The sequence below is a fragment of the Mixophyes fleayi genome, chromosome 4, assembly GCF_038048845.1.
Source record: "Mixophyes fleayi isolate aMixFle1 chromosome 4, aMixFle1.hap1, whole genome shotgun sequence".
Lineage (NCBI taxonomy): Eukaryota > Metazoa > Chordata > Amphibia > Anura > Limnodynastidae > Mixophyes > Mixophyes fleayi.
The window spans coordinates 116,663,874-116,690,296 of NC_134405.1; the positions used below are offsets into that span (position 1 = coordinate 116,663,874).

The 26,423-nt window shown below is 41.1% G+C and overlaps 1 protein-coding gene across 2 annotated transcripts in view; it reads left to right on the top strand.

Moving 5' to 3' along the window:
* The window catches only part of LIPC (lipase C, hepatic type), a 204,591-nt gene that overhangs the window by 44,658 nt on the left and 133,510 nt on the right, over positions 1-26,423 (top strand). For both annotated transcript variants that reach the window (XM_075208063.1, XM_075208064.1), the window contains exon 3: positions 7,610-7,678. In XM_075208063.1, coding sequence (XP_075064164.1) covers positions 7,610-7,678 — 69 coding nt within the window. The remainder of the gene's footprint in view (positions 1-7,609; positions 7,679-26,423) is intronic.

Consider the following 26,423-nt stretch of genomic DNA (forward strand, 5'->3'; position numbering starts at 1 on the left):
TGAGGAATCCAGGATAGTGGAGGAGTCATCTAGCCTTAGCAACCTGGATGCAGTACTAACTCCGATCGCTACTGAGGATATTGATGAGGACGGTGTTGTGGGTGCAGATTGCAGGTGTCGGGAACTAGCTGAGAGAAGGGACCTAGCTGATGCTGGTCTGCTTGTTGCAAATTTTAAGTTAACAATTTTCCCAACAGCTTGCCATGAACTCACCTCAAATGGCATAACATGGATGAGGTTCCTAGATGGTTAAGGTTCCTACCTCTACTGACTGTGGCTTTACAAATGCTACAAATGGCTAGACAACTGTTGTCAGAATTTCGGTAAAAATAATTCCACACATAAGAGGTGGATTTTTTGTTTTTATCCCCAGGCATGACAATGGCCTTCTTCTTATCATGTGCAAGAACTGCTTCCACTGGTGCAGGACACAAACATCATCATCTTCATCAACATCCTCGTCAACTACACAATCCCTCATTCTGTTGCAATTCCAAATTGGCATCCTCAATTTGTGTATCACCGGCTACACTTGGGCTGTCCATGCACACATCTGCAGAAATGCTGAAAGGGGCCTTTTTTATGGGTACACTATCAGAAAGGTCAGGATCACACATAGCACTCCTGGACGGACTATCCTCAGGGATTGGTGTTATTTCTGAATCTGAACATACATTTTCCTATAATGCCTTACTGTTTTCTTCCAGCTTGGCTTTTACACATAAAAGTATTTGGACAATACTTTTGGAGTCAGAATGACAAGGTCTTCCTTCGTCATGACTGACCTTACAAGAAGATGCCTCAGTGACAGTTGCAGAGCACTCATAGAGAAAGGCGAAGGCCTCATTCTTTCATGCCACTGCGTGTGTAGAATGGCATGTTGGCAATTTTATTTTTTTCTGCAGATAACTTTGCCTGGATTACAGGTCTTTTTTTTTTGACCAAGGTAAAAGGTGTTTTTTACATTTTTGTTTCCCTGACTTTAAAACACTATGAACTTTAACATAAGCTTTAGCAGATGATGAAGTGGGATTACTATCATCATAACTGGTGCCAGCAGCTGCTTGGTGCTTCTGTGTACTGCTGGATATCCATTTTGAAAACACAGTACAATGTGACTGCAGATTTAGAAGACCAAGGGGTATATTTACTAAACTGCGGGTTTGAAAAAGTGGAGATGTTGCCTATAGCAACCAATCAGATTCTAGCTGTCATTTTGTACAATGCACTAAATAAATAAAAGCTAGAATCTGATTGGTTGCCATAGGCAACATCTACACTTTTCCAAACCCGCAGTTTAGTAAATCTAGCCCCAAGACGGCAAACCCTATTATTTGTCTTTCAGCAATGATAATTAGCAATGGAGCAATGGAGCTCTCCCCTTTGTGTGTTACCTATATAACACCGTACAATTTGACTGCAGATTTAGATCAAGACTGCCAGCTCTATTATATCTATTTCAGCAATGAAAATTAGCAATGGAGCAATAGAGCTCTTCTGTTTGCGTTTTATCTATCTAACACAGTACAATGTGATTGCAGATTTAGAAGACCCAGACTCCCAGCCCTATTATTTTAATTTCAGCAATGACAATTAGCAATGGAGAAATGGAGCTCTCGTCTTTGTGTGTTACCTATATAACACTGACCAATTTTACTGCAGATTTAGACCAACACTGCCAGCCCTATTATTTCTATTTCAGCAATGGCAATTAGCAATGGAGCTCTCCTGTTTGTATGTTACCTATATAACACAGTACAATGTGACTGCAGATTTAGACCAAGACTGCCAGCTCTATTATATCTATTTCAGTAATGAGAATTAGCAATGGAGCTATTCTGTTTGTGTGTTATCTATCTAACACAGTACAATGTGACTGCAGATTTAGAAGACCAAGACTGCCAGCCCTATTATTTGTATTTCAGCAATGACAAATAGCAATGGAGCAATTGAGCTCTCGTCTTTGTGTGTTACCTATATAACACAGTACAATGTGACTGCAGATTTAGACCAAGACTGCCAGCCCTATTATTTCTATTTCAGCAGTGACAATTAGCAATGGAGCAATGGGGCTATCCTGTTTGTGTGCTACCTATATAGCACAGTACAATGTGACTGCAGATTTAGACAACCAAGACTGTCAGCCCTATTATTTTTATTTCAGTAGTGACAATTAGCAATGGAGCTCTCCTCTTTGTGTGTTACCTATATAACACCGTACAATTTTACAGCAGATTTAGACCAAGACTGCCAGCCCTATTATTTCTATTTCAACAATGACAATTAGCAATGGAGCTCTCCTGTTTGTTTGTTACCTATATAACACAGTACAATGCAACTGCAGATTTACACCAAGACTGCCAGCCCTAATATTTCTATTTCAGCAATAACAATTAGCAATGGGTCTCCCCTCTTTGTGTTTTTCCTATATAACACAGTACAAGGTGACTGCAGATTTAGAAGACCAAGACTGCCAGCCCTATTATTTGTATTTCAGCAATGACAAATAGCAATGGAGCAATTGAGCTCTCGTCTTTGTGTGTTACCTATATAACACAGTACAATGTGACTGCAGATTTAGACCAAGACTGCCAGCCCTATTATTTCTATTTCAGCAGTGACAATTAGCAATGGAGCAATGGGGCTCTCCTGTTTGTGTGCTACCTATATAGCACAGTACAATGTGACTGCAGATTTAGACGACCAAGACTGTCAGCCCTATTATTTTTATTTCAGTAGTGACAATTAGCAATAGAGCTCTCCTCTTTGTGTGTTACCTATATAACACCGTACAATTTTACAGCAGATTTAGACCAAGACTGCTTCAAGACTGCTAATTCAGCAATGACAATTAGCAATGGAGCAATGGAGCTCTCCTGAATGTCTCTGGAGACTTTGAAGAGCACTGCTACCCTTCCTCTTTCTTTTCTACCAATTACGCTGCCCAACTGCACTAGAGATTGCCAAGAACCATGCTACCCCTTCTGTGTCCCTCTGTGAAATGGCGCTGGATTGCCTTGGAGGGCGGTACTTATAGAATCCAAAACTTGCGAGATCCGACGATGTAACAATGACTTTTGCCTCGTTTTCAATTCCGTGGGCGTGCAAAAGTATCTAGCCAGCTCGGCTCGGTACTCAGATATGCTAAGTTTGGGTGTGTTCGGTTCTCGGGGAACCAACCCTGAGCATCTCTAATATAAATGTAGAATATATAAATAATATATATGTTACAATAGTGAAGTGTAAGAAATATGTAAAACAGACAGTTCAGATAAACCAATAGTTGGCCTTCCCACACAAGTAAGTATGTATAACTCACATTGATGCAGATTTGGTTGCCAAAAACATCTGTCTTGACAAGACAATGCAATTGAAAGTTCAGTTTCTGAGGAATTAAAAGGACAGAATTTGGCACTAGCAAAGAATACATGTATAGATGGAGATATCATGGCTGACGATTTACGCTAGGTGATGGTGTTAGAAAACTTTATAGACTGGCTATTTTTTTAATTAAATCAGAGAAAGCAAATGTGTGAGGACACCAGGGTTATAACCAAAGCTCTCTAGATACCCAGTCCTCTAGGTTCACAGGTCACACAGGTAAGGAGACAGGAAAGAAATAATAATCCCTTTTATTAAACAAAGTGCACACAGTTAGTAATCTACAACAGTGCTCCCCAAGGAGAAACTTGTTCCCCCACCAAATATATCAAGTGTCAGAAAATCACCAGTGCAAGTAAAAACTCCCCAACAAAGTCTCCAGCAGGTTACCTCCAAGCACAGAGTCCTAGCAAGCCCAAACTCCTGGTAATAAAAGCTGACAATCCAAGTGGGCCAGGGTTTCTGATCCTTAAGGTGGGTCTGTGTACCTTGCTGATCCCAGCCACTAGGCCAACTCTCTACCAGATTGGTGGGACACTGGGTATTAGTCTCCCTACCGATGTAGGCTCACCAATTCCCCAGAATCTGCGAGTGTCTCCCGATGGAGTGGTGGCAGAATCAGTCCTAGAGGTACACTGTCAGATCTATGTCAAGAAGCTCCTGCCTCAAGCATTCCTTTAAGGCCCTGTGAGAATACGGTTACTCCCAAACAGTCCAAATCCTCGCTGTCAAGATTCTCCAAAAATAACCCCCTCCCCCAGACAGCTCATTTTTGTCCCTTCTCACAAGACCTCTGATCCTGGCCACCTCCCTGGGTCAAGCCCCCACTCATTGTCCTCTTGTGATTGGTGGTGTGAAGAGTTTGGGTGGTAACAAGAGTGGAAATAGTGCATGGCATCAGTGGTCTCCCCCCTGCGGTGATGGTGCCATTCGGACTGTATTGCAGATTTGCTAGAACAATAGTTAGCAAACAGGGAGAGACCCCCTCCTGATTTTAGATAAGGTCCTGACCATCCTCTTTTTAACCCCTTCCACTACTTTTTGATGTCACAGGGTCCACCGCTGATTCACACTTCCTGTGAGCTACCTCCCCCCTCCCTCTCTGGACACCACAGTAATAACAGATCTGGCCACCGGGTGACATTTAATAACAGAGTGGGCCATGGTTGTTTAATTGGCCCACTGAGGACAGACCGGGTTGGCACGATATTCTCAATATAAGGCCCGGTTCTGTCACAAAATGCAACAGTGGCAAAGTTTCAAACTCCTTCAAGACCAAAATTGATGAAAATGTGGACAGTTGTGAAGGGATCATTAGAAAATAGATTGGAAATGACTGAAAAATGATATGCTAATGCTACCAATAGTAATATAGGACCAAAAACAGCTCAAAATCACATAATTTTACCTATTTTTCAATTTTTTAAAATCCATACCCAAAACCAAAACCAAAACCAAAAACTTTAATGATTTTTGGGAAAAACCAGTACCAAACCAAAACACGTAGACATTTTAGAAATAATACCACATCCTAAGCCAAAACACAGGGGTTAGTGAACATATCTAATTATAATATCAGTGATGTGGTTGTCATGTCATTAGCTATGTCAATGTACTATTTTCAGTATGTTATCCTTTGTTATGTCATATATTCTAATGTAATATCTGGTGTCAACCATTGATGTCACAATATCACAAGCTATGATGTCATCAGTGATTAACCCATTGTGATGACATCTATATTGATGTTATCAATTATGTAATTTTGCTATGCAAGCACTTATATTTTTCCTTGTTATATTTTACGTGAGGTTACCCAGTAAGATGTCATTAGTGATGTCACTAGTTATAGTGTTACACATAGGGATGTCATTCTATTTTATGTCATCAGTGATGTAAGTCATTGTGATATAAGCCATTGTGATGTTATCGGTTGTGCCACCCATTATTATGGTTGTGTCTCCATTGTTCATTTATTTTACTAGGTGTGAACAAGTTATTAATGTTCCTGTTTGTGATTTTACAAACTGCAAAATCTGCAGAGCAGCAATGCTTCTTTATGTGCCCAAGTGCATCTTTTTGTCTGCCAAGTGCATTTCAAGATCCACTTCCACTTCCTCGGCCTTTGGAAACACCCCGTAAAAATAATTCTGCTAATCGTTCCTCTAGAAAATATGTAGGGTTGAACCAAACTGTTAAAATGTCACAAAAGTCCAGCTTACCAACCCCTTCATTAATTTAAACTTTTTAATTCTACTCTTAAAAATAAATCATAATAACATCAAGAATGTTATTGTTACTTGTGTCATTTTTGTGTGCAGGAGGGACAATTCTCTGCACTATCTTGCAATGCAGGAAACACCCTGGTAAATGCTTTCCCTCCGTCTCTTCATCTAATTAAAACTTTCCTGTCCTGCAAAATTGAATCTCATTTCAGCACTTTAATGTTAAACTAGATATCACAAATCAACAATAACAAAGCAGTTTTAGTTTTGTATTTTGCAAGTGATCCTTATGTCATCGGTTATTTCACCGTTTGCTACATCACCAGTGATATCATCTATGGTATTATTATTATCAGTGATACTCATCTGTTCTATAAGCACCAGTTATGTCACCATTGTTTAATTATCAGTGATCTCCCCTTGTGAATTTATGGGTGATGCAATAATAATGTCAGCCATTGGGATTTTGCTAATTGTGATGTTAATGGCCATGTCACCCACTGTGATTCATCAGATGTGTCAACAATTATAACAACAAAAAGAATTGAGGGAGATATAGAACTCCAGTTCAGGAGTATTAAATCAAATATACATGGCGGGCAGTCAATGATATACTCTCTGGATTTTCCAAGTATGTCACGTCTAAGTGTAAGGCGCTGTGGAGAATGCTGAATGCTGTATAAATAAATGTTTGGATTAATAAAAAATAGTGCTGAGCAAGACTTCCCACCTACAGACAGCCTACTTTGTTCTTTTTGGGGTTCATTGGTGCATAATAGTTCTTTTTTTCTGCTGAGGATACACAGGACTAGAAAGACAACTTATGGTAGCTATTGAAGCAAATACTTTATCCACTGGGTATTCAGTTATGACACCTGAGACATAATTTACACCTACAAACGTATTGTATCCCTATTTTTGTTTCACCAGTGCACTATAGATGTTCTGTTCTGCTTGCTAAATGAGCAAGAGACAACGTCATTGAAACAGTGTCAGCCATTGTAATGTCACCAATTGTGTCTCTTACAGTAATGTCATTAGCTGTTTAAAACATTGTAATGTGTTTAGTGATGTTAATCATTCTGATATCATGAGTGTACAAGTGTCAACACAAATATCCCATTTTGTCACCCACTGGGAAGTCAATCAATTTTTATTTCATAAGTGATGTAACTCATTATAATATAATCAATTGTAATATTATCTCATGGAAAGCCTTCTGATGTCATCTGAGATGTCACCAAACTATACCTCATATCAAGCACTACTCTGTCTACTTTTTTTATATCATTCACAGCAGCCACTGTGATGTCATCTATCTTAAACAAATGAATATTACCAATTGTAATGTCATCTTTTATGATATTATCTGTAGTGTCCACCATTGTGATGGAATCTGTTTTAATGTAGTTTGGTGAAGTAAGTCATTGAGATGTCATCAGAGATGTCACCTGTTCAAATGTAATTAATGGTGCATTCAATGCATTATCATCAGTGATGTCATCTACTGTAATGTAATATTTTGGTATCCATTGTCATGTAGTTTGAGAATATTATCTTTCAGGATTATATATTTTAATGTGATCAATTATGCCATCCAAGTGGCGGTATGAAAATTTAGAATTTTTGGTATGTAAAATGTAATGGGAATGTAACTGAATAAAGTTTGATAGTATTACAATGAAGGCAGTAGGAGAAGTGGTCGTGTGGCATACCACCGTATTCCCCCACTTCAACCACTGGATATAATCATATCAGTGATATTAACCATTGCCATGTCATCATACTATTTTTATATTATCAGTGATGTCATCTCTAAAGGTACAAATGGAAACAGATATTGGCCAGCTCTATTTTCACACAGCATTTTAGAGTTGGACTATGCTTTGCCCCCTCGACCATTCTATATCAGGATGTTCTGTAGTATGTTGTTTTGTAGGCTTGTTGCCCTTAGTATTTAGCATTTCCATTGTAATGATGTCTCATCATGTGTGTATTTTCAGGTAAATCTGATGAAAATAATGGAAAAAATACATTGCAGCACAAACTGAAAATGAATCCATATCCTGCAGGTAATTTTCCACCTGACTATTTTGCCTTTCTCTACATGCTGAAAGCTATTTGTGAAAATGAACAATGGATTCTGCTGGCTCATGTATAGCTAGGGAGCTTTCATTCAGAACTATGCCGGGCATCAAGTGCCACAGTAAAATAATTATAATTTATTGCCAGCCAATGAAGAGGAAATTTGTTTTTTAATTAGTCTCAAAATATTAGAACTTTTGTAGTATTTAGTAGGGCTCACACTGTTATATAGCAAGGACAAATGAGAATAAATAATAACTATGGCTTTCATGTGTACTAGTGGTCCCAGAACAATCCATGTATTTTTCTCTGTCATCTGTAACTTACATGATTATGTTCCCTCCTGTCTTCCTCTACCCTCTCAATGGCTACTGACACTTCCTCTGTGATTGGTTCTCCCTCCAGGACTGGTTGTAGGCTCACTCTAATACACATGGGGGAGGGGGCGGGGGGCGGTTGACACCTTCTGCTATGAGCATGCAGTTTAGCTGTCTCAAGTGGTTTATCCCATAGGCTTTTCAGACCTAGTATGACTGGTTATCAAGTGCAACAAACATGATATCCTGTTTTCTTCTTCATGTATATTTTTATACTCTTGCTCTATCAATAACTTTTGCAACTGTTTTATATTATGTTGTTTTCCATACATTTTACATTGTATCGTGTGACTGACTTGGGTTTGTGCTTTGGATCTTTCTCATGTTGGAAAGTAAAATTCCTCTTCATCTTTTGCTTTCTCACAGAGGCCAGCAGATTTTTGTTAAAATGTCTTGATATTTGGAGCTATTCATTATGCTCTTGATACTGACTAGAGCCCCTGTCCTAGCTGGAGAGTAACAGCCCCAAAGCATTATACTGCCACCATCATACCTCACACTAGTGTTGTCACATGCTGGGAGTGACCAGTCCCTTACTGAAATTTCAGCAGCTCTTTTAATGTTGCTGTAGGTGTCTTGGTATCCTCCATAATGAGATTTTTCTTTGTCTTGTCATTGACTTTGAAGGGACATCCTAACCTCGGCAATGCCCCTGTTGTGCCACATTTTCTTCACTTATATAGTATAGTATTCACAGTGTTCCATGATACATGTAATGCCTTTGAATTCTTTTATACCCCTCTTCTGGTTGGTACCTTTCAACAATGAGATCCCGTAGATGTTTCAAAAGCTCCTTGCAGACCATGGCTATCCCAGTAGGATGCAACCAAGAGAGCTGGCAGGAAATTCTATGATACATATGATGTTTATTTGGGGACAATCACATTCCCTTTCATTGCTGGCAGGTGAATGCTAATTACCTTTGAACAAAATGTAAAATTTGATTAGTTAACTCTGAAAACAGCCACAGCCACATTATTAATTGGTGGGCACAAGCAGGGCATTGCAGAGTTTTTATTTACACTAATTTTTCCAAAAAATGTCTATTTGTTTTTTACTTGAATTGTGTTTGTTGCAAGGTCACATTAAAAGTAGAAAACATGGTCTGATGTGATTGATCTTGATTTCTTACTTTACTGCCGAGACTGGGAACAGAGACTGGAATAGAAGCGGTGGGAAATTCATCATAGTTTCTCAGGCGCTTAGAACTACATCAGTGTTCAGATGGCTGATTGGGCCACTGCTAGAATTGGTCTCAGAAGGTTTATAAGGCTGTCTGCACCATTGACTCATTACCTGTTATAGCGTTTGCTTTTTTAGGCATTGTGCTCTGTATCAGCTTCAAGTCTGCTCGTTGTTTGACCCTGTTTCTTCTGACTATTCTTTGCCTGCCACTCACCCTGACCAGTTTTTTGACCCCGTTGATTCTGTTAGCTGTCTTCCCAAATTTTTAGATTGTTTTTGACGTATTTGTTAACCTGATAGTTTCCTTATCCCTGCCTAGGATCTATCTGTACTAGTCTCTTGTTATATATCAGCCCTGAATATAAATTGATACTATTGCACACAAAAACTGGGGGCAACTGAGTACCAGTGAGTACACAGAGCTCTAAGGGAAACAGAGGCTGCTACAGGTGAAAACAGGATGCAGTTCAATCCGTTTATCTGGGAAGCTGGTAGCATACATTACAGTTCCAGGGTGTAACTGAGATGAAGGTTTACAAACAGGCCAAGCAGAGCACCTGCTTTAATCTCCTTTATGGAGGGGACAGGTGTCAGTCTCAATGGGAGGAAGACATGAGTTTGACATCTTTCAAACTGGAGAGGAGCTCAAGGTTTGAAAGACTGATGTTTCCAGTGGGGTGATCAATGCTGGACAAGTTGACTGATCTAATAGTGAGTGGAACTATTTTAGATTAGAGCTAGAGATCACCAGTGAAAAAATAGTCTGTTTCTGTGAAAGTTGTCTGCTATCCTGACAAATAATATACAAATAAAGAAGACAGCTGTTTTATCATAATTACATATGTATGTATATATATATATATATATATATATATATATATATATATATACTATAGCATATATATATATATATATATATATACCACATGATCAAAAGTATGTGGAACCCATGGGCAGTATTGGCAGCACGGTGGCTCAGTGGTTAGCACTTCTCCCTCACAGCACTGGGGTCATGAGTTCAATTCCTGACCATGGCCTTACCTGTGTGGAGTTTGTATGTTCTCCCTGTGTTTGCGTGGGTTTCCTCCGGGTGCTCCGGTTTCCTCCCACACTCCAAAAACATACTGTTAGGTTAATTGGCTGCTAACAAATTGACCCTAGTCTCTGTGTGTGTGTGTGTGTGTGTGTGTGTGTGTGTGTGTGTGTGTGTGTGTGTGTGTGCGTGTGTGTTAGGGAATTTAGACTGTAAGCCCCAATGGGGCAGGGACTGATGTGAGTGAGCTCTCTGTACGGCGCTGCGGAATTAGTGGCGCTATATAAATAAATGGTGATGATGATGAACCCCTTCTAATGAGTGTGTTTGAGCATTTCAGCCACACCTATTGTTAACAGGTGCAATCTCCATAATCCATTATTAGCAGTAATGTGGGTCGTACTGAAGAGCTCAGTGACTTTTTCACATGGCTCTGTTCTAGGATGCCACGTTTCCCACCAATCAGTTCATCAAATTTCTGCCCTGCTAGAGCTGCCTCAGTCAACTGTAACATTGTGAAGTGGAAACATCTTGAAACAGCAACAGCTCAGCGTGAAGCGGCCATCAAGCTCACACAATGGGACTGCCAAGAGCTGAAGCAAATAACACATAAAAATTGACTGTCCTCACTTGTAACACTCACTACCGAGTGCAAAATTGCCTCAGGAAGCAACATCAGCACAAGAACTGTTCATCGGGCACCTCATGGATTGGGTTTCCATGGTCGAACAGACACACACAAGCATCAGATTGCCCTGCACAATGCCAAATATCAACTGGAGTGGTTTAAAGCACACCACCATAGCATTCTGGAGTAATGGAAATGATTTCTCAGGAGTGACGAATCATACTTCACCACCTGGCAGTCTGGACAGACAAATCTGGGCTTGCCTGGAGAATGCTACCTACCTGAATGTATATTGAAAACTGGTAGATGAGGAATAAAGTTATTTGGCTGTTTTCATTATTTGGCATAAGCCCCTTCATTCCAGTGAAGGGAAATCTTAGTGCTACAGCATACATTGATATTCTAGGGAATTGTAAGCTTCCAACATAGTGGCTCCTGTGTAAATGAAAAAAATGGGTTCTCGAGTTTTGTGTTGAATAAATTGACTGGCCTGCACAGAGCCCTGACCATGATACACCTTTGGGATGAATTAGGCTTAACGCCAACATCTGTGCCCAACCTCACTAATGCTCTTGTGGCTGAATGGATTCCCAGAAGAGTGGAGGTTGTTATAGAAGCTAAGGAGGGACCAACTACATATTAACGCCCATGGTTTTGGGAGGATATGTCTACGAACACATATGGATGTGATGATCATGTATCCATTTACTTTTGGAAAAGATAAGAGCACTCCTGTATTTATTGAGAGAGAGAGAGATAAGAATCATACAGAAATTCAGTCATGTTGATGTGTTATTTCTATTATGTCACTATTTATTTGAGTTTGTTTTTATAGGATTCATGTGTTTCTTGTAGTTTTAAACTTACAATTAACTAGGGAAGTGTCCTTAACCTTCATTACCATATTCAAAATTGTCACTGCTCTGCAACACACTTGTCTCTCAGGATCAGGCCTTCCATTTGTTACAAAAATCATTTTAACATTAGAATAATGTTTCATTCTATTTCTATACAGAATTTACTCCTTGCTTCAGTGACCATTTCTTTTTAAATTTATTTTTCACCATACACAGTTCTCTTCATCATTTATCTAACAATTGAATTCAAATTTTCAGTTTTATGTATTCTGCAGACTAATATATGAAGGGAAATAGGAAACAAAAAAAATGAGTGTCTAAAATATTGCTAACTTATTAACTTGAAACTTTCAGCAATTCTATAAACTAAAACAAATCTAAACACTATATATTACATTATTACAATCTTTATTATAGAAGCTATTGTAGGTTACTGATATCTTTTATATAATGGACCTATCAATTTATTAGGAATCTGTACCTTAAGCTAGTGCTTCGGTGATGTCACTGGCTCTTACCAAACTTATAGTCTGAATACTGGTTAATAATATAGGGCAGCACAGTGGCCTAGTGGTTAGCACTTCTGCCTCACAGCACTGGGGTCATGAGTTCAATTCCCGACCATGGCCTTATATGTGTGGAGTTTGTGTGTTTGCATGGGTTTTCTCCCGGTGCTCCGGTTTCCTCCCACACTCCAAAAACATACTGGTAGGTTAATTGGCTTCTATCAAAATTGACCCTAGTCTGTGTGTGTGTGTGTGTGTGTGTGTGTCTATATTAGGGAATTTAGACTGTAAGCTCCAATGGGGCAGGGACTGATGTGAATGAGTTCTCTGTACAGCGCTGCAGAATTAGTGGCACTATATAAATAAATGATGATGATGATGACCAGAAAATAGATGCCTTCCTTGTGTACAGGTGATAGTGATCTTATAAACTAGTTCAACTTGTAAAATGTCTGGCTGGTATCTATCAAAATAAAGAAAAAATAAGAAACTGCAACATAATTTGTTTTACTTCTATACTGCTGTACTCCCTGTACCCCCTGAGGGTAGCCCTGTTCACTTTTAATAATTAGGCCTCCCTACCTGCAACCAACCATAACATTAAAATAATAGCATTCTCCCAGGAGAGAGGAAGAGCATCCTCTTCACACTGAAGGAACGCTCAGACCTAGGCCTTCTTTAGCCTTACTCACACCTGGAAAACCCAACACCGCCAATCAAGGCTCGCCCTTCACCAATAACACTCCTTGGAAACAGCTATCAGGGTTCGGAGAACCATAATAAGCCTAATGCATCAATCCAGCCTTCAAACCCATCAGTACATAACAGCCTACCACACCTCTGCTTAACCACTTCACCGTGTAGTATATCTCACCTTCTTTCAATCTCCATCTCTCCCATTCCTGCTTCTTGCCCTCAGATCCCCTTACACTGGTTCACCTCCATATGTCAACCATTTGTCTGCCCCTTTCTCTTTATATTGTAAGCTCTAATGACCATGGTCCTCTTTTCTCATGTTCTCATTACCTATTACTTTTGATCACTAGCTACAATGACCACCTGCTCCTTGGGCTTTCTGCCCCTTGACTCCTCTCCTTCATTGTTTTTGCACCTCTTTCAGTGGCTCAAAACCTGATAGTTTCACACAGTTATGAGCACAGGTTTCAGCATGCGCTGAATATACCCATTGCACTCCATTACCTATCCAGTCAGTAACTGTGTTGAGAGTTGTAGCGTTATGTGTTTACTGTGCTGTACTGTTCTACCATGTATCGTCTTGTTGTTTGCCCTCTGTATGGCATTACAGGCCGCATCTGTCACCCTATAAATAAAAGATAACAATAATAATAAGTAAACCTCTTACCCCCCAAACCAGCCCCAGCGTTAAACTTTTATAACATTAAGAATTAATAAATAGGTATATTTCCCCCCAGCATGCTCTGATATTAAATTATTAGTATTCAAATTTAATAAATTCACCTATCCCCCCCTACCCCCAAACTGACCTAACATAGAACTCCAAGTATCCAGTGTCACACTGGCATGTAGGACCTCCCGGTGGAATGCAATGGTAGTGACCCATGAAAATGTGTGTGTGCCACCAGGAAGCAGCAGCAAACTGTTAAAAGGGCGTGTTCAGCAACTAAAGCGGGTATGGCCATACCACTGAGGGCATGGAAGGACATTTTACAGTCTCAGAATTGCATCATTGCAGCTAGCAACACTACACAACACAACATACACAAACCAAGCTAAACACACAGTCCAAACTGTAGATTAACTTAAATTTGGTTTGTCGAGCTGCTGAAAAAATATTAACAATCAAACACTAAATAATCTGATAAATACTGTGTGTGAGTACCCTGTGTGTGAGTACACTGTACTCACTGTGACACTACAGCCAATAGTAAGTGGGGACATATGCAGCTCCTGAGGTAATCGTCCACTGAATTTGAAGTAGTTTGACTTTGTTCTCATCAATAAACCTGCATTAAAGCAGAGTAGAGGCAACATCCAGATCATCTCACACATATATTTAGAAAGCTAATGATCTTGCTATGTGAACTATTGATAGTTTACAGGGGACTTACAGGTGGTGGTGGGCTACAAGTAGACAGACACTGCATGCATGAACCCTTACATATACAGTGTACATGTTGTATTTTCTCCTATACAGCATGTTCCAAGAGCAGCAAAAGAAAATGTGTAGCATAGTAGTTCCTTAAAATATAACAACCGCCTTGTAACCAAAGATCGAAGTGGAAATTTAGTATGGAAATGTGAAAAGACTGACTGGGGACCTTGGGGCTGCATTGCAGGGGAGGGCTGGAAAATCTTAACCCGAGGGGCAAGACTCATCTCAGCAGCCTATGAGGAACATTTTAAAGGAAACAAATGCAATGTCCCAGCCCAAGGTAGCCCACTATGGGACTTGTCCGGGGGGCGTGCCCCTCAGCCTGGCCTGCCCCTGCTGCCTTGGCCTCCAGAAGCTGTACAGGTGTTGAGGTATCCTGTATTCCTACACCTCTCTAATGTCTACCCTATATTTGTTCACCTCTTTCTTATGTTATTATTGTTATTATTATCATTTATTTGTTAGGCGCCACAAGGTTTCCGCAGCGCCGCACATAGTACAAACAGTAGACTATACAGGGTATAACAGTACAGAACAATAAACAAAAGTACCAATACTTCAGAAACTCCAGGCAGGCAGATGCAATAGACATGGAGCAGAAGAACGGGTAAGGAGACAGGAGGGAAGAGGGCACTGCTCAAGCGAGCTTACATCCTAAGGGAGGGTTAAACAGACCAGGCACAAGAGGAGCCAGTTGAGGCAATGGGAGAGAGGGGAGAATCAGTGGAGGAGATGGGGGTTAAGTGGATGGTTGGTAGGCTTTGAGAAAGAGGTTAGTTTTGAGTGCACGTTTGAAGGAGCACAGAGTGGGAGAGAGGCGGATGGAGCGAGGGAGGTCATTCCAGTGAAGGGGGGCTGCATGGGAAAAGTCCTGGATTCTGGAATGGGAAGAGGTGATCAGAGTGGAGGAGAGGCGGCGGTCATTGGCCGAGCACAGGAAGCGGGTGGGAGTGTGAATGGAGAGGAGGTTAGAGATATAAGGGGCAGTAGAGTGGGAGAGAGCCTTGTAAGTGGTGGTGAGGAGTTTGAAAAGAATTCTGTAGGGGAAGGGGAGCCAGTGTAGGGCAAGGCAGAGAGGGGAGGCAGAGGATGAGCGGCGTGAGAGGTAGATGAGTCTTGCGGTCGCATTGAGTATAGAGCGGAGGGGGGAGAGACGGGAGTGGGGGAGGCCGGTGAGGAGGAGGTTGCAGTAATCCAGGCGGGAGATGATGAGTGCGTGTATGATGGTTTTGGTGGCCTCCTGAGAGAGAAAGGGACGGATGCGGGCGATGTTGCTTAGTTGGAAGCGACAGGCTTGGGCAAGAGAATGAATGTGGGGGGTAAAAGATAGAGAAGAGTCAAGGGTGACACCCAAGCAGCGGAGTTGGGTGACAAAGGAGATGGTGGTGTTGTTAACGACAATGGAGAGGTTATGGTGGGATGGGAGGCTGGGAGGAGGAAAGACAATGAGTTCAGTTTTGGAAATGTTAATTTTGAGAAAGCGCTCCGACATCCAGGAGGAGATGGCGGAGAGGCAGTCAGATACCTGAGCGAGGAGGGTGGAGGAAAGATCAGGTGAAGAGATGTAAAGTTGAATGTCATCAGCATAAAGGTGGTACTGAAGGCCAAAGGAGGAGATGAGAGCACCAAGGGAGGAAGTATAGAGCGAAAAGAGTAGAGGGCTGAGAACGGAGCCCTGTGGGACTCCTACAGCGAGAGGGTAGGGGGAGGAGGAAGAACCAGACATGGATACAGAGAAGGAGCCGGTTAGCGAGGTATGAGGTGAACCAGGCGTGGACAGAACCAGAGAGGCCGAGAGAGAGAAGAGTTTGCAGCAGGAGGGGGTGATCCACGGTGTCAAAGGCTGCGTAAAGGTCAAGGAGAATGAGTAGGGAGAAATGACCCTTGGATTTGGCCGACAGGAGATCATTAGTAACCTTGGCCAGGGCAGTTTCGGTAGAGTAGAAGAGGCGGTAGCCGGATTGGAGAGGGTCAAGGAGGGAATTGTCCGAGAGGTGCCTGGTTAGGCGGCTGCAGACAATTCGCTCAAGTAATTTAAAGGCAAAGGGGAGAAGAGAGATAAGGCGATAGTTGGCAAGAGATGTGGGGTCGAGATTGGGTTTCTTGAGGATAGGAGAGATGAGAGCATGTTTAAATGAGAGGGGTACTACACCAGAGGAGAGTGATAGGTTGAAAAGGTGTGCGAGGTAAAAGCAGGCAGTGGGAGAAAGAGAGCGAAGGAGGTGAAAGGGGATGGGATCGAGAGGGCAGGTAGAGGGTGGAGAGGAAAGAATGAGAGAGCTAACTTCTTCACCTGTTGTAGGGCCGAAGGAGTACCAGAGTTGGGTGTTGGTAGGAGGTGAAGCAAAGAGGGAGGCGGGAGAAGGGGAGGAGGAGATGTTCAGTCTGATGGCCTCAATTTTGGAAGAGAAAAAGGTGGCAAAGTCAGAAGCGGACAGGGAAGATGGGACAGAAGGGGGTGGGGGGGAGAAGAGGGAGTTGAAGGTGGCAAAGAGGCGGCGAGGATTGGAGGACTGAGAAGAAATGAGGGACTTAAAGAAGGATTGTTTGGCGAGGGAGAGGGTGGAGCAGAAAGAAGAGAGGATGAATTTAAAGTGAAGGAAGTCGGCCAGGGAAGGAGATTTCCTCCAGAGGCGTTCAGCAGTGCGAGAGCACTTTTGGAGGAAGCGGGTGAGTTTTGAGTGCCAGGGCTGGGGAATAATGCGGCGTCTGCTGACAGTAGAGGCCAGGGCGACAGCGTCCAGGGCAGTAGAGAGGGAGAGATTGTAGAGGTAGGACGCCTGGTCAGGACAGACCAGGGAGGGAAGGGGTGATAGGAGAGTTTCAAGAGAGGAGGACAAGGAGGTATGGTCAATAGCGTCAAGGTTACGCCTGGTGTGGGTGGCTTTGGGCGAGGCAGGAGCAGGGGAGGAGGACAGAGTGAAGGAGAGGAGATGGTGGTCAGAGAGTGGAAAGGGAGAGTTGGAGAAGTCAGAGAGATCACAGAGGTGAGAGAAGACAAGGTCAAGGGAGTGACCAAGACAGTGGGTGGGGGAAGAGGTCCACTGAGTGAGGCCTAGGGAGGAGGAGAGGGCGAGAAGTTTGATGGTGGCGGGGTCAGAACAGTTGTCAATAGGAATATTAAAGTCACCAAGTATGATGGAGGGAAGGTCAGAGGAAAGGTAGTGGGGGAGCCATGAAGCGAAGTTGTCAAGGAAAAGGGAGGAGGATATGTCTGCCTTATCTTTTCCCTTATCTGTTTCCTTTGTCCGCACACCCCATGCACCCCTATATTCATCAAAGGTAACCCCCTGTCTGACTCCCCATCTGCTCTCCTTTGTGCCTCACAACCGGTTTCTCTCTCGATTTTTAAAACTTACTCCCCTGGTGTCTGAGAATGCTTGATCCCCAGAAAGTCTGTGTTGCTCCCACGGCTCCCCTAGGTATGACAAGAGGGCATATGAAGGACTTGTCTCATATAGTAGTGGGTTTTGTGTGCCCAGTGTTTTCCCTAGGTGTTCCTTGAATAATGGGTCCTGTTATGACTGTGGGGACAGATTTATAGTTCAGGTAGGGCATGTCCTAGATCAACTTTAAATTTCATTGTAAAAATTAAGCTATTAAGTATTTGTGTGCTGCATGAAAAAACAGCCAGTATTTAACTTATGTGCAAAAATAATAAACTCATTTGCACCCCTTGCTTTGTAACATGGTTTGTCCCAGGGAACATTTACTCCTTTTTTTGCCTTACTTTCCTTAATGACTCAGGCCCTTCATTCATAGGTTGCCGGGTTATGACCTCCCATGAACTCAACGTGGCATTGGTGAATTCCCCTGATTATTGTTACTTGAAACTGACAGCTGTCCTTCGTCAGCTTCCAGTCTTTAAACCTATATTAACGTGTTTTTATGATCCTTGTGAGCTGGAATTTTAGTGTATGAAAAGTGATATTATTTAAAACTAGCGAACGCAAAGTGTGAATAATACCGGAAGCATTCTCATACAAATTACATTGTATCATTCTGTTCACAATTGCAAGTTGGAAACATGTTTTAGCCTCTTTACCACTTTATTTTATATAAAAAGACTAGTAAACGTTAAGCTTAATAAAATTTTGTTATGAAAATGCATATAGATCGCATTGCTATTGATTGTAGTGTACAGAAAATATTGATTACCACCTTCATCCAATAATTTAACTTTAACAGTTCCAGCCTTTGAGAGTATATCAAACACTCTCACCCTTTTAGGATTCTATTGTAGGAGCGTAATATAACACTTCATTTTCTGTGATACCAGTCCCTCTTAATACCATCACATTGTCATTTTCTTTGGTCACCTCAGTCAAATATTTACCACACTTAAACACAGCAGGAACACATCTAATACATAAGCCAATTACTATAAAGACACCAACTATAAGGATAAGGAGCTTAACAATACCAGTTACCTATTCATGTGCTCATTATGTTGACACAACACTGATCATCAAACTGGGTGGCCAACATCACACTATGTTCACCAGTAATTGTAGCAAGATAATTTAGTATCATTCTATGCTGTACTAATCTCTTATATGTTTAGAGCTCCTTACCTATATACCTGTATGTGTCATCGTACATCTCGGTAATATTGTCCATTTGTTTAGCCAGGGCTTGTATATATATTTATAATTTAGGGTTCCCTGAGCAGTCTTAGTAGGATCCAATGCAACCATGATCTGGAATCCTTTGTAGCTGAAGGTTCTTCCCCTGGAATCATATTTCTTTTGTCTCTGTTCATACTGTGTGTTTACATATGGAGCTGAAGTTGTTATGTGAATGTCAGTCATTTTATCACGGGAAACAGTCATTATTGCAGGAACTACACCTCTTGGAAAACATAAACCTTTGGAGCACGGAGTTAACCGTTTGTACGCCCTTTGCCCACATATGTGATATACATTATCTGGAAGGATATAATGCACAATATAATCTGTTATATCAATACACAATATTTTAGTAAAGTTCCCCATGCCTACCATTTCCATCTGTTTAAGTCAAGTCTCAGCTTGTATAACATTTTAACAGTAGCCTAGAGGAAGTTTCCCAACTACCACTCTCTTATATCTCTTAACATAACCTCATTTCTGATATCCTTTAATCTGGTTAACAGTACTTTAATAATACCGGTGGGTCTTTCATCAAAACTGATGGGGTGGGCTATTGCCTGATCATTCCATTCAGCTTCCCCATTTTCAAGTTTCTTTGCGTGTGAAAAATTCAGACACAGCAGAGATCTGTTTACTGAGTATTGGTGAAGATTCTATTTTCCCACTGACTTTTGGCCTATAGGGAATTTAACTTAATCTCAATACCCATGACCTTACACACAAGTTGAAAGACATCCTCAGAAAAATGTGTACCACGATCCCTTTTAATGATTTTGGAGATGTCGAACTTACAAACAATATTCTGACCAATTTTCTTAACAGAAACAGCATTATTAGAAGTAGCTGAATAAAAGAAAGACAAGACATTGTCTTCTTACATGTCTGTGAAGAGAAACCCTGTACACACCAGTATGCTCCTACCAATTTACACACACCCTCCTTACCCAGGTGCGTCAGACCATGTGTCGCCTCTGCTTAGCTCGGAAGATATTCTCTGGGAGCTACTGACCTACCTTATCCATCTTTCCAGAGTGAAGAGGACTCTTGGCCACATCTTTTCGACTTCTAGACAGCCTTTTCCTGTAGGGGACACAAATCTTGCATTTCTATCAATGTCTGTACACTGAGAGCTTCAAAAGTCATTCATTTGGTGACATTTGTTTTTACTTAGCAGCCTCATTTGCTCTGTCATTACCAAATGATATGGGGTCCCCGTCATATGTGTGTGTTTATACTTAATAATGGCTACTTCCTTGGGTAGTTGTATCAATGCCAGAAGTCCTTTTATGTGATGTGAGTGCGCTACTGGTGTCCTGCTACTGTAATAAAGACCAATAGAGCCCCAAAGTTACACACTATTAACTGATTTACCCTCTGCCAACTCGCATGCTTTTCTCAATCTCACAAGTTCAGCTACTTAGGCTAAGTGAGATGGGCAAAGGGGTTTAGCTTTTATATCAATTTCCTATAACAGTATAACTAGTACATGTGTCCGTCTGTCTATGACAACTCCCATCTGTAAATGCATAAAATTTTAAATTTTCTAAGGGGGTGTCAAGCATGTCAGGTCTTGCGGTAAAAATCATATTCAAGTATTCTATACAATCATGCTCATCTATATACCTGTCAAATTCACCTTCAGCTAGATTCCCCTCTCCTTCCACCCTTTGTGCATCTCAAGGTACAGTTTGCAAATCTTGCTTAGGAGACATACCTCTGTCATTACCAAATGACACCTGCCTAAAACCTTTGCACAGTACTGTATATATATATATACAGTACTGTGCAAAGGTTTTAGGCAGGTGTGGAAAAAATGCTGCAAAGTAAGAATGCTTTCAAAAGTAGAGGTGTTAATAGTTATTTTTATCAATTAACAAAATGCAAAGTGAATGAACAGAAGAGAAATCTAAATCAAATCAATATTTGGTGTGACCACTATTTGCCTTCAAAACATCATTAATGGATCAATTCATCTAGGTACACTTGCACACAGTTTTTGAAGGAACTCAGCAGGGAGGTTGTTCCAAACATCTTGGAGAACTAACCACAGATCTTCTGTGGATGTAGGTTTGCTCAAATCCTTCTGCCTCTTCATGTAATCCCAGACAGACTCGATGACGTTGAGATCAGGGCTCTGTGGGGGCCATATCATCACTTCCAGGACTCCTTGTTCTTCTTTACGCTGAAGATAGTTCTTAATGACATAGTGCTGAAATTATAAATTATTATAATTTTTAAAAATCTGAATTTAAAATATAAATGCTCAAAGCTTTTTTTGTGTGGGAGTAATGACCATTCTTTCTATTAATCACAAACAAATATAGAAACAAATAAACTTCAGAAATGTAATTTAAATTAACAACATAATATTAAACATGGCAAGAGAGATGCAATTTGTTCACTATTCAGGATTGAATATCTATCTATTTATCTTTTGTTCTCTCATATATCTACAATGATGCCCAATGCTTAAAGCAGCTGGGTTCCTCTCTGTCTACAATGGTGTCTGGGAATAGGTGCAGCGGGGGATTTTCCTGGTACCCTGGTGGGTACATGATCATCACTCCACCTTAAATCACTAGGTACTGCACTGGACCCAAAATTAAATTAAAAGGTCCCAACCAATAAATAAATTGCCCCCACCAATAAATGAATATCTCCCACCCACAATTAAAAGATTAGCACCCACCCTTCCTATTAAATTAATAGCCCAGCCTCCAACCCCCATTGCCCTCCCTCCACCCACATTTACCTTCTTCCATTTGATACTGTGCGTTTCAGAGGAAGACTCTTCTGTCTGCTTTTCTTGTTTCCAGCATACATGTCAGGTAGCGCACCCCATATGTGACATGCCATCAGCAGAAGAGAGAGGGGAAGGCACATACAATGGGGAACGTAGGAAAAGAATGGATTGGTAGATCCATTCCACTATAGATTTGACTGCATGCAGTAAAGTGGCTTGTTCCTGGGAGAGGGACCAGCCTGTCAATCAGTCCTAAGTTGGAGTGGTGCATTAAGTACACTACTGTCTTTCAAAAGTTATTGAGGTCTTTTCCTACGATAGCCAAATAGTGGCCAAGTAATCCTGCCTGGCAGTTTTATACATAACCCTAAGTATAATGAGACATATGAGTGGTATCCCCTACTTTCATTATACTTTGCATCTCTTATTCACTCAAATGTTTACAACCAACATCAGGCCAATAGCGTGATCATAAGATAGTTTGAGATTGTATAGACTGATACAGCAAATCAAATGCCCTGGTTCAGCATCTTTTCTAAGATCCCTCCAAGTAAAAAGTTACATAAGACTATTTTATAACAATATAGTTGTCAGAAATGTCACGGGAACTCACTAGATGCAACAGACAGTCAGATTTGGCACTACCTGTAGTGGAGGCACAGAGTCTAACGAGGGGTAGGTTTAACTAATATAATCCTAAAGCAAAAGAATGACTATTTCAAAATGTTTAAAAATTAAAAAAAATACCTATCTGACATGACATATATTATTTCCACTTGCATATTCTAACAAATAAAAAAAAAGTTATTCTTCTTTAAGCAGCACAAAGCAAAAATGTTAAAATATTTCTGATTGCAAAACTGCAATGGTCATTATGGGGTTCAGCAAGTCAACAAGTACATTCACAAATGAGCACTCAACATTCATAGCTATTCTGTTATGTCATTCTCTTCTGCAGTCTGTTTTCTATTATTTGGTTATCTATAAACCAAACTGCTAACTTGTCACTGCATGTTCACCATCTGCCAATCCAATATGATGTGTGTGATCACCATTTGCATCTACTCAGCATTTTCCCGTCTCTTAATTCCCAATAGCCCCACCTTACATCTGTTGTCACACACAATACATGCTTTCCACTTTTCACATCTTTGTCATATCCCAGCCACACATGGAAGAGATTAAATGTGTGATCCTGTTATCTGGATTTGGTATACTTTAAAGGCAAAGCTTAGGGCAAGAACAGCTGCTAGCTAAATGGCACAGTCTATGTGCCGTTTTTTTCTACCAAGACATCCATCTCTCTTTGGACTTCTTGTCTGCAAAGATTTGGCACTGACAATACGAATTACATTCAATTTACTTTTTATTTTTCTAGCACATTAAAAAAAGACTTTAGAGACCTATCATACAATGAAATCCTGTCTATTAAAGGAACACAGAGAATTGCAATTGACTGTACTCTATATTGAGAAAATGTAACAATATCATATTCATTTCTAAGGGCCCCGACGTGTATTATTTTATTATGTTCAAGGTTTTTTTTTTACCCTCTAGCGTAAAAAAGAGGCAAGTTTACCAATGTATTTCTTTTTTTTTTCAATTGGTTTTAAATCTAGATGGGATTAGCTACAGTCCCTGGAATGGGGCGCCTCTGGTCATCAATCATAATGCTTCTTACATGCAAGTAATTGCTCTTCTAAGATGAATGGTAGCACTACACGGAAATAAATATATAGTGGAGAAAAAGCTAAAGTGTTATATAGAAGGGCCAAAATGGGAAAAGATTAGATGAAATGCAGAATGCTCTTATTCCTTAAAAAAGAAAAACACTGGCAGTCAAATAAAATATGCATTTGGAAAAAAAATGGCATTTTGAATAACAAATTAATAAGTTCTAAGAAGAAATAATTGTGACAAATTAGTAATTTTCATAGGTAGATTCAGTGTTATTGAAACATTGCATCTGAGCTTTGTGGAGCAGTGAAGCAAATCCATTTATAAAAGAGATAACATTTAATTCATACTTATAATTAATTGCTAGACCTTGGGCAGTTGCTGTGAACAATTTCTTTCTTTAGAATTTAATGAGCTGCCATGTGATAATGCTTAGTAAAAATGTACGTTATAGTGTGCGGGAGGCTTGTTTTGACAGGTTTCCCATTTGATGAAAAGTTTAAAAGTTATTTTTTGTAACATGCAAAATAAATGTTTATTTCTTATTCATCATGACAGCATTTCAACAGATCAAGGAATGAATAAAATGAAATATCTCTATTAATTTTTTTTGTACACCCCAGGTCATCTGGATTATAAAGATAATTTACAAATGACAAAATATGACACTGAGTACTTCATCTTGAGCATGTGTGCCTAATGTGCCATGTCTGCAGGAACGCCAGGAGGAATTTCGAGCCCCAGTATAGCAACTTCTTGGGGCCCCTTTCATAGCTGTAGAAAGGAGCATGCCCACACCAAGTTGGGGGTTCTTCTCACTACACAGGCAGGCCAGGGCTCCCAGTACTTTGTACCTGCTCCCCCCCCCCCATCTTAGTGCCCCAGGTTACATGGTATTATGTCTATAAATATCTATAATGTTAGTTTGTGATTCAGAGGCTATTCTAACCAGCAGAAGCTCCAAGCAGGAAAAAGTTTTCCCTAAAACATAGTTTTAATATATTGCAGGCTATGGGGTGCTGAGGTTTCAGCTCAGCAGGTAGGTTATTATGACCATCCAGTGAGGCTCAGCAGGTAGGTTATTATGACCATCCAGTGAGGCTCAGCAGGTAGGTTATTTTGACCATCCAGTGAGGCTCAGCAGGTAGGTTATTTTGACCATCCAGTGAGGCTGTGAATATTACTTTCTGTCACACATATCTAACAGTTGGCTTTTAATTGGCATCTTCATTGAGTAAGCAAATTAATCATACCCGGTGATGTTTCATTGGTTTATGTTGGTGTTTCTTTGAACAGCGTTTGCCTGTATATTCACATATCTGTCATTCTATATTTACCAGCTGCTAATATTGATGCAGTTGGTATTGTTTGCAGTATTTTTTCTATCATCAAAAAGGAGATTTCTAGGTGTTTATAGCTAACCTTGGTCATCTACAATTTATATGTACATACCGGCATGGTTTCATTTTAATGTAGCACTGGCAACCAAGCCAGGCCGCACATGTGCTTTAGGTACCTCCCCTGCCGACAGAGAACAGCATCTCCCAGCATGCAGTGGGGAAGAGGAGCTGGTGAAGAAGCAGTTAGAAAAAAACAGCAGTTGGAGATTCTGTGACAGCGACAGTTGAGAGGAAGAGGAATCCTGCTACTCTGTCCTCTACTCTTGACACTCTCCTTTCTCCCCTTTCCTCCGAGGCCTGCCCCAACCTGGCGGTCTCCTTCTACAACCACACCCTCATCTCTGCTCTTGATGCCATTGCCCCGGCCCACTCTGTCAAACCCCGTTGCTCCAAACCCCAACCTTGGCACTCCAAATTCACCCGCTTCCTCCAAAAATGCTCCCGTACGGCTGAACTACACTGGAGAAAATCCCGCTCCCTGGCTGATTTTCTCCACTTCAAGTACATCCTCTCTTCCTATAGCTCCGCTCTCTCTCTCGCCAAACAATCTTTCCTTAAATCCCTTATCTCCTCCCAGTCCTCCAACCCCCACCGCCTCTTTGCCACCTTCAACACCCTCCTGTCCCCCCCGCCCCTCCTGCCCCCTCCTCCCTGACCGCCACTGACTTTGCCTCCTTCTTCTCCTCTAAAATCGAGGCCATCCGACTCTAAATCTCCTCCTCCCCTCCCCTGCCCCCCCCCACCCTCCCTCCCCCTCTAGCCACCACTCCCTCTTCTCCTTCTGCCCCACTACGGGAGAAGAAGTCCACTCTCTCATTTCATCCTCTCCCCCGTCTTCCTGCCCCCTGGACCCCATCAGCTGACTAAAATCAATACACGTGTGTCATACATCTTCCAGAGTGGGGTCTGTAGAGAGATTTTGGAGAGTATCAGGCCACTATATCAGTGCCATGATTTCAGCATGCTTAATTGCACACCCAAATTGCACATCGGGAGAATCCTATGATATGGTCATGAGCGTAATACTAACCATGCGGGATAAATAGGACGAGAATATTTATCTCCAAGATCTCCAATGTGTCAGAAACTCCATAACCAGGCTATGAGGGTTAACACGTGTATTCAGAGACAATGTTCAAAAAATTAAAATGAAAACCCAGCAATTACTCCACATGTTCCTGTGAACTTTACTGGTGGTAGTGCAGATGCACACAAATAAATCATGAACAACAGATGGCACAAATTCAATGAACTGCTTCATCATTTCCAAAGTACTTGAATTATGAGAACGATGATATCAAACTGCAAAAAACAATTTTGTTTGATGAGCTAGTGTACAGGTATAGGGTACATCCATGCAGCCATGTCACCGCCATAGTCAAAAAGCAGTGCCTAACAATGATGGTAATGTGGCAGAGTTCCAACTTGGAAATTGTCTGCCTCTCCCAGTGCATTCATCAGCTAGACTGCAAGGCCATCGGATGGAGGCAGTGATTCTTTATTGTCCTGGCCAGAAAACAACAACTTCAGCACCTGCTTATTAAAGAAGTGAGAGTGCTGA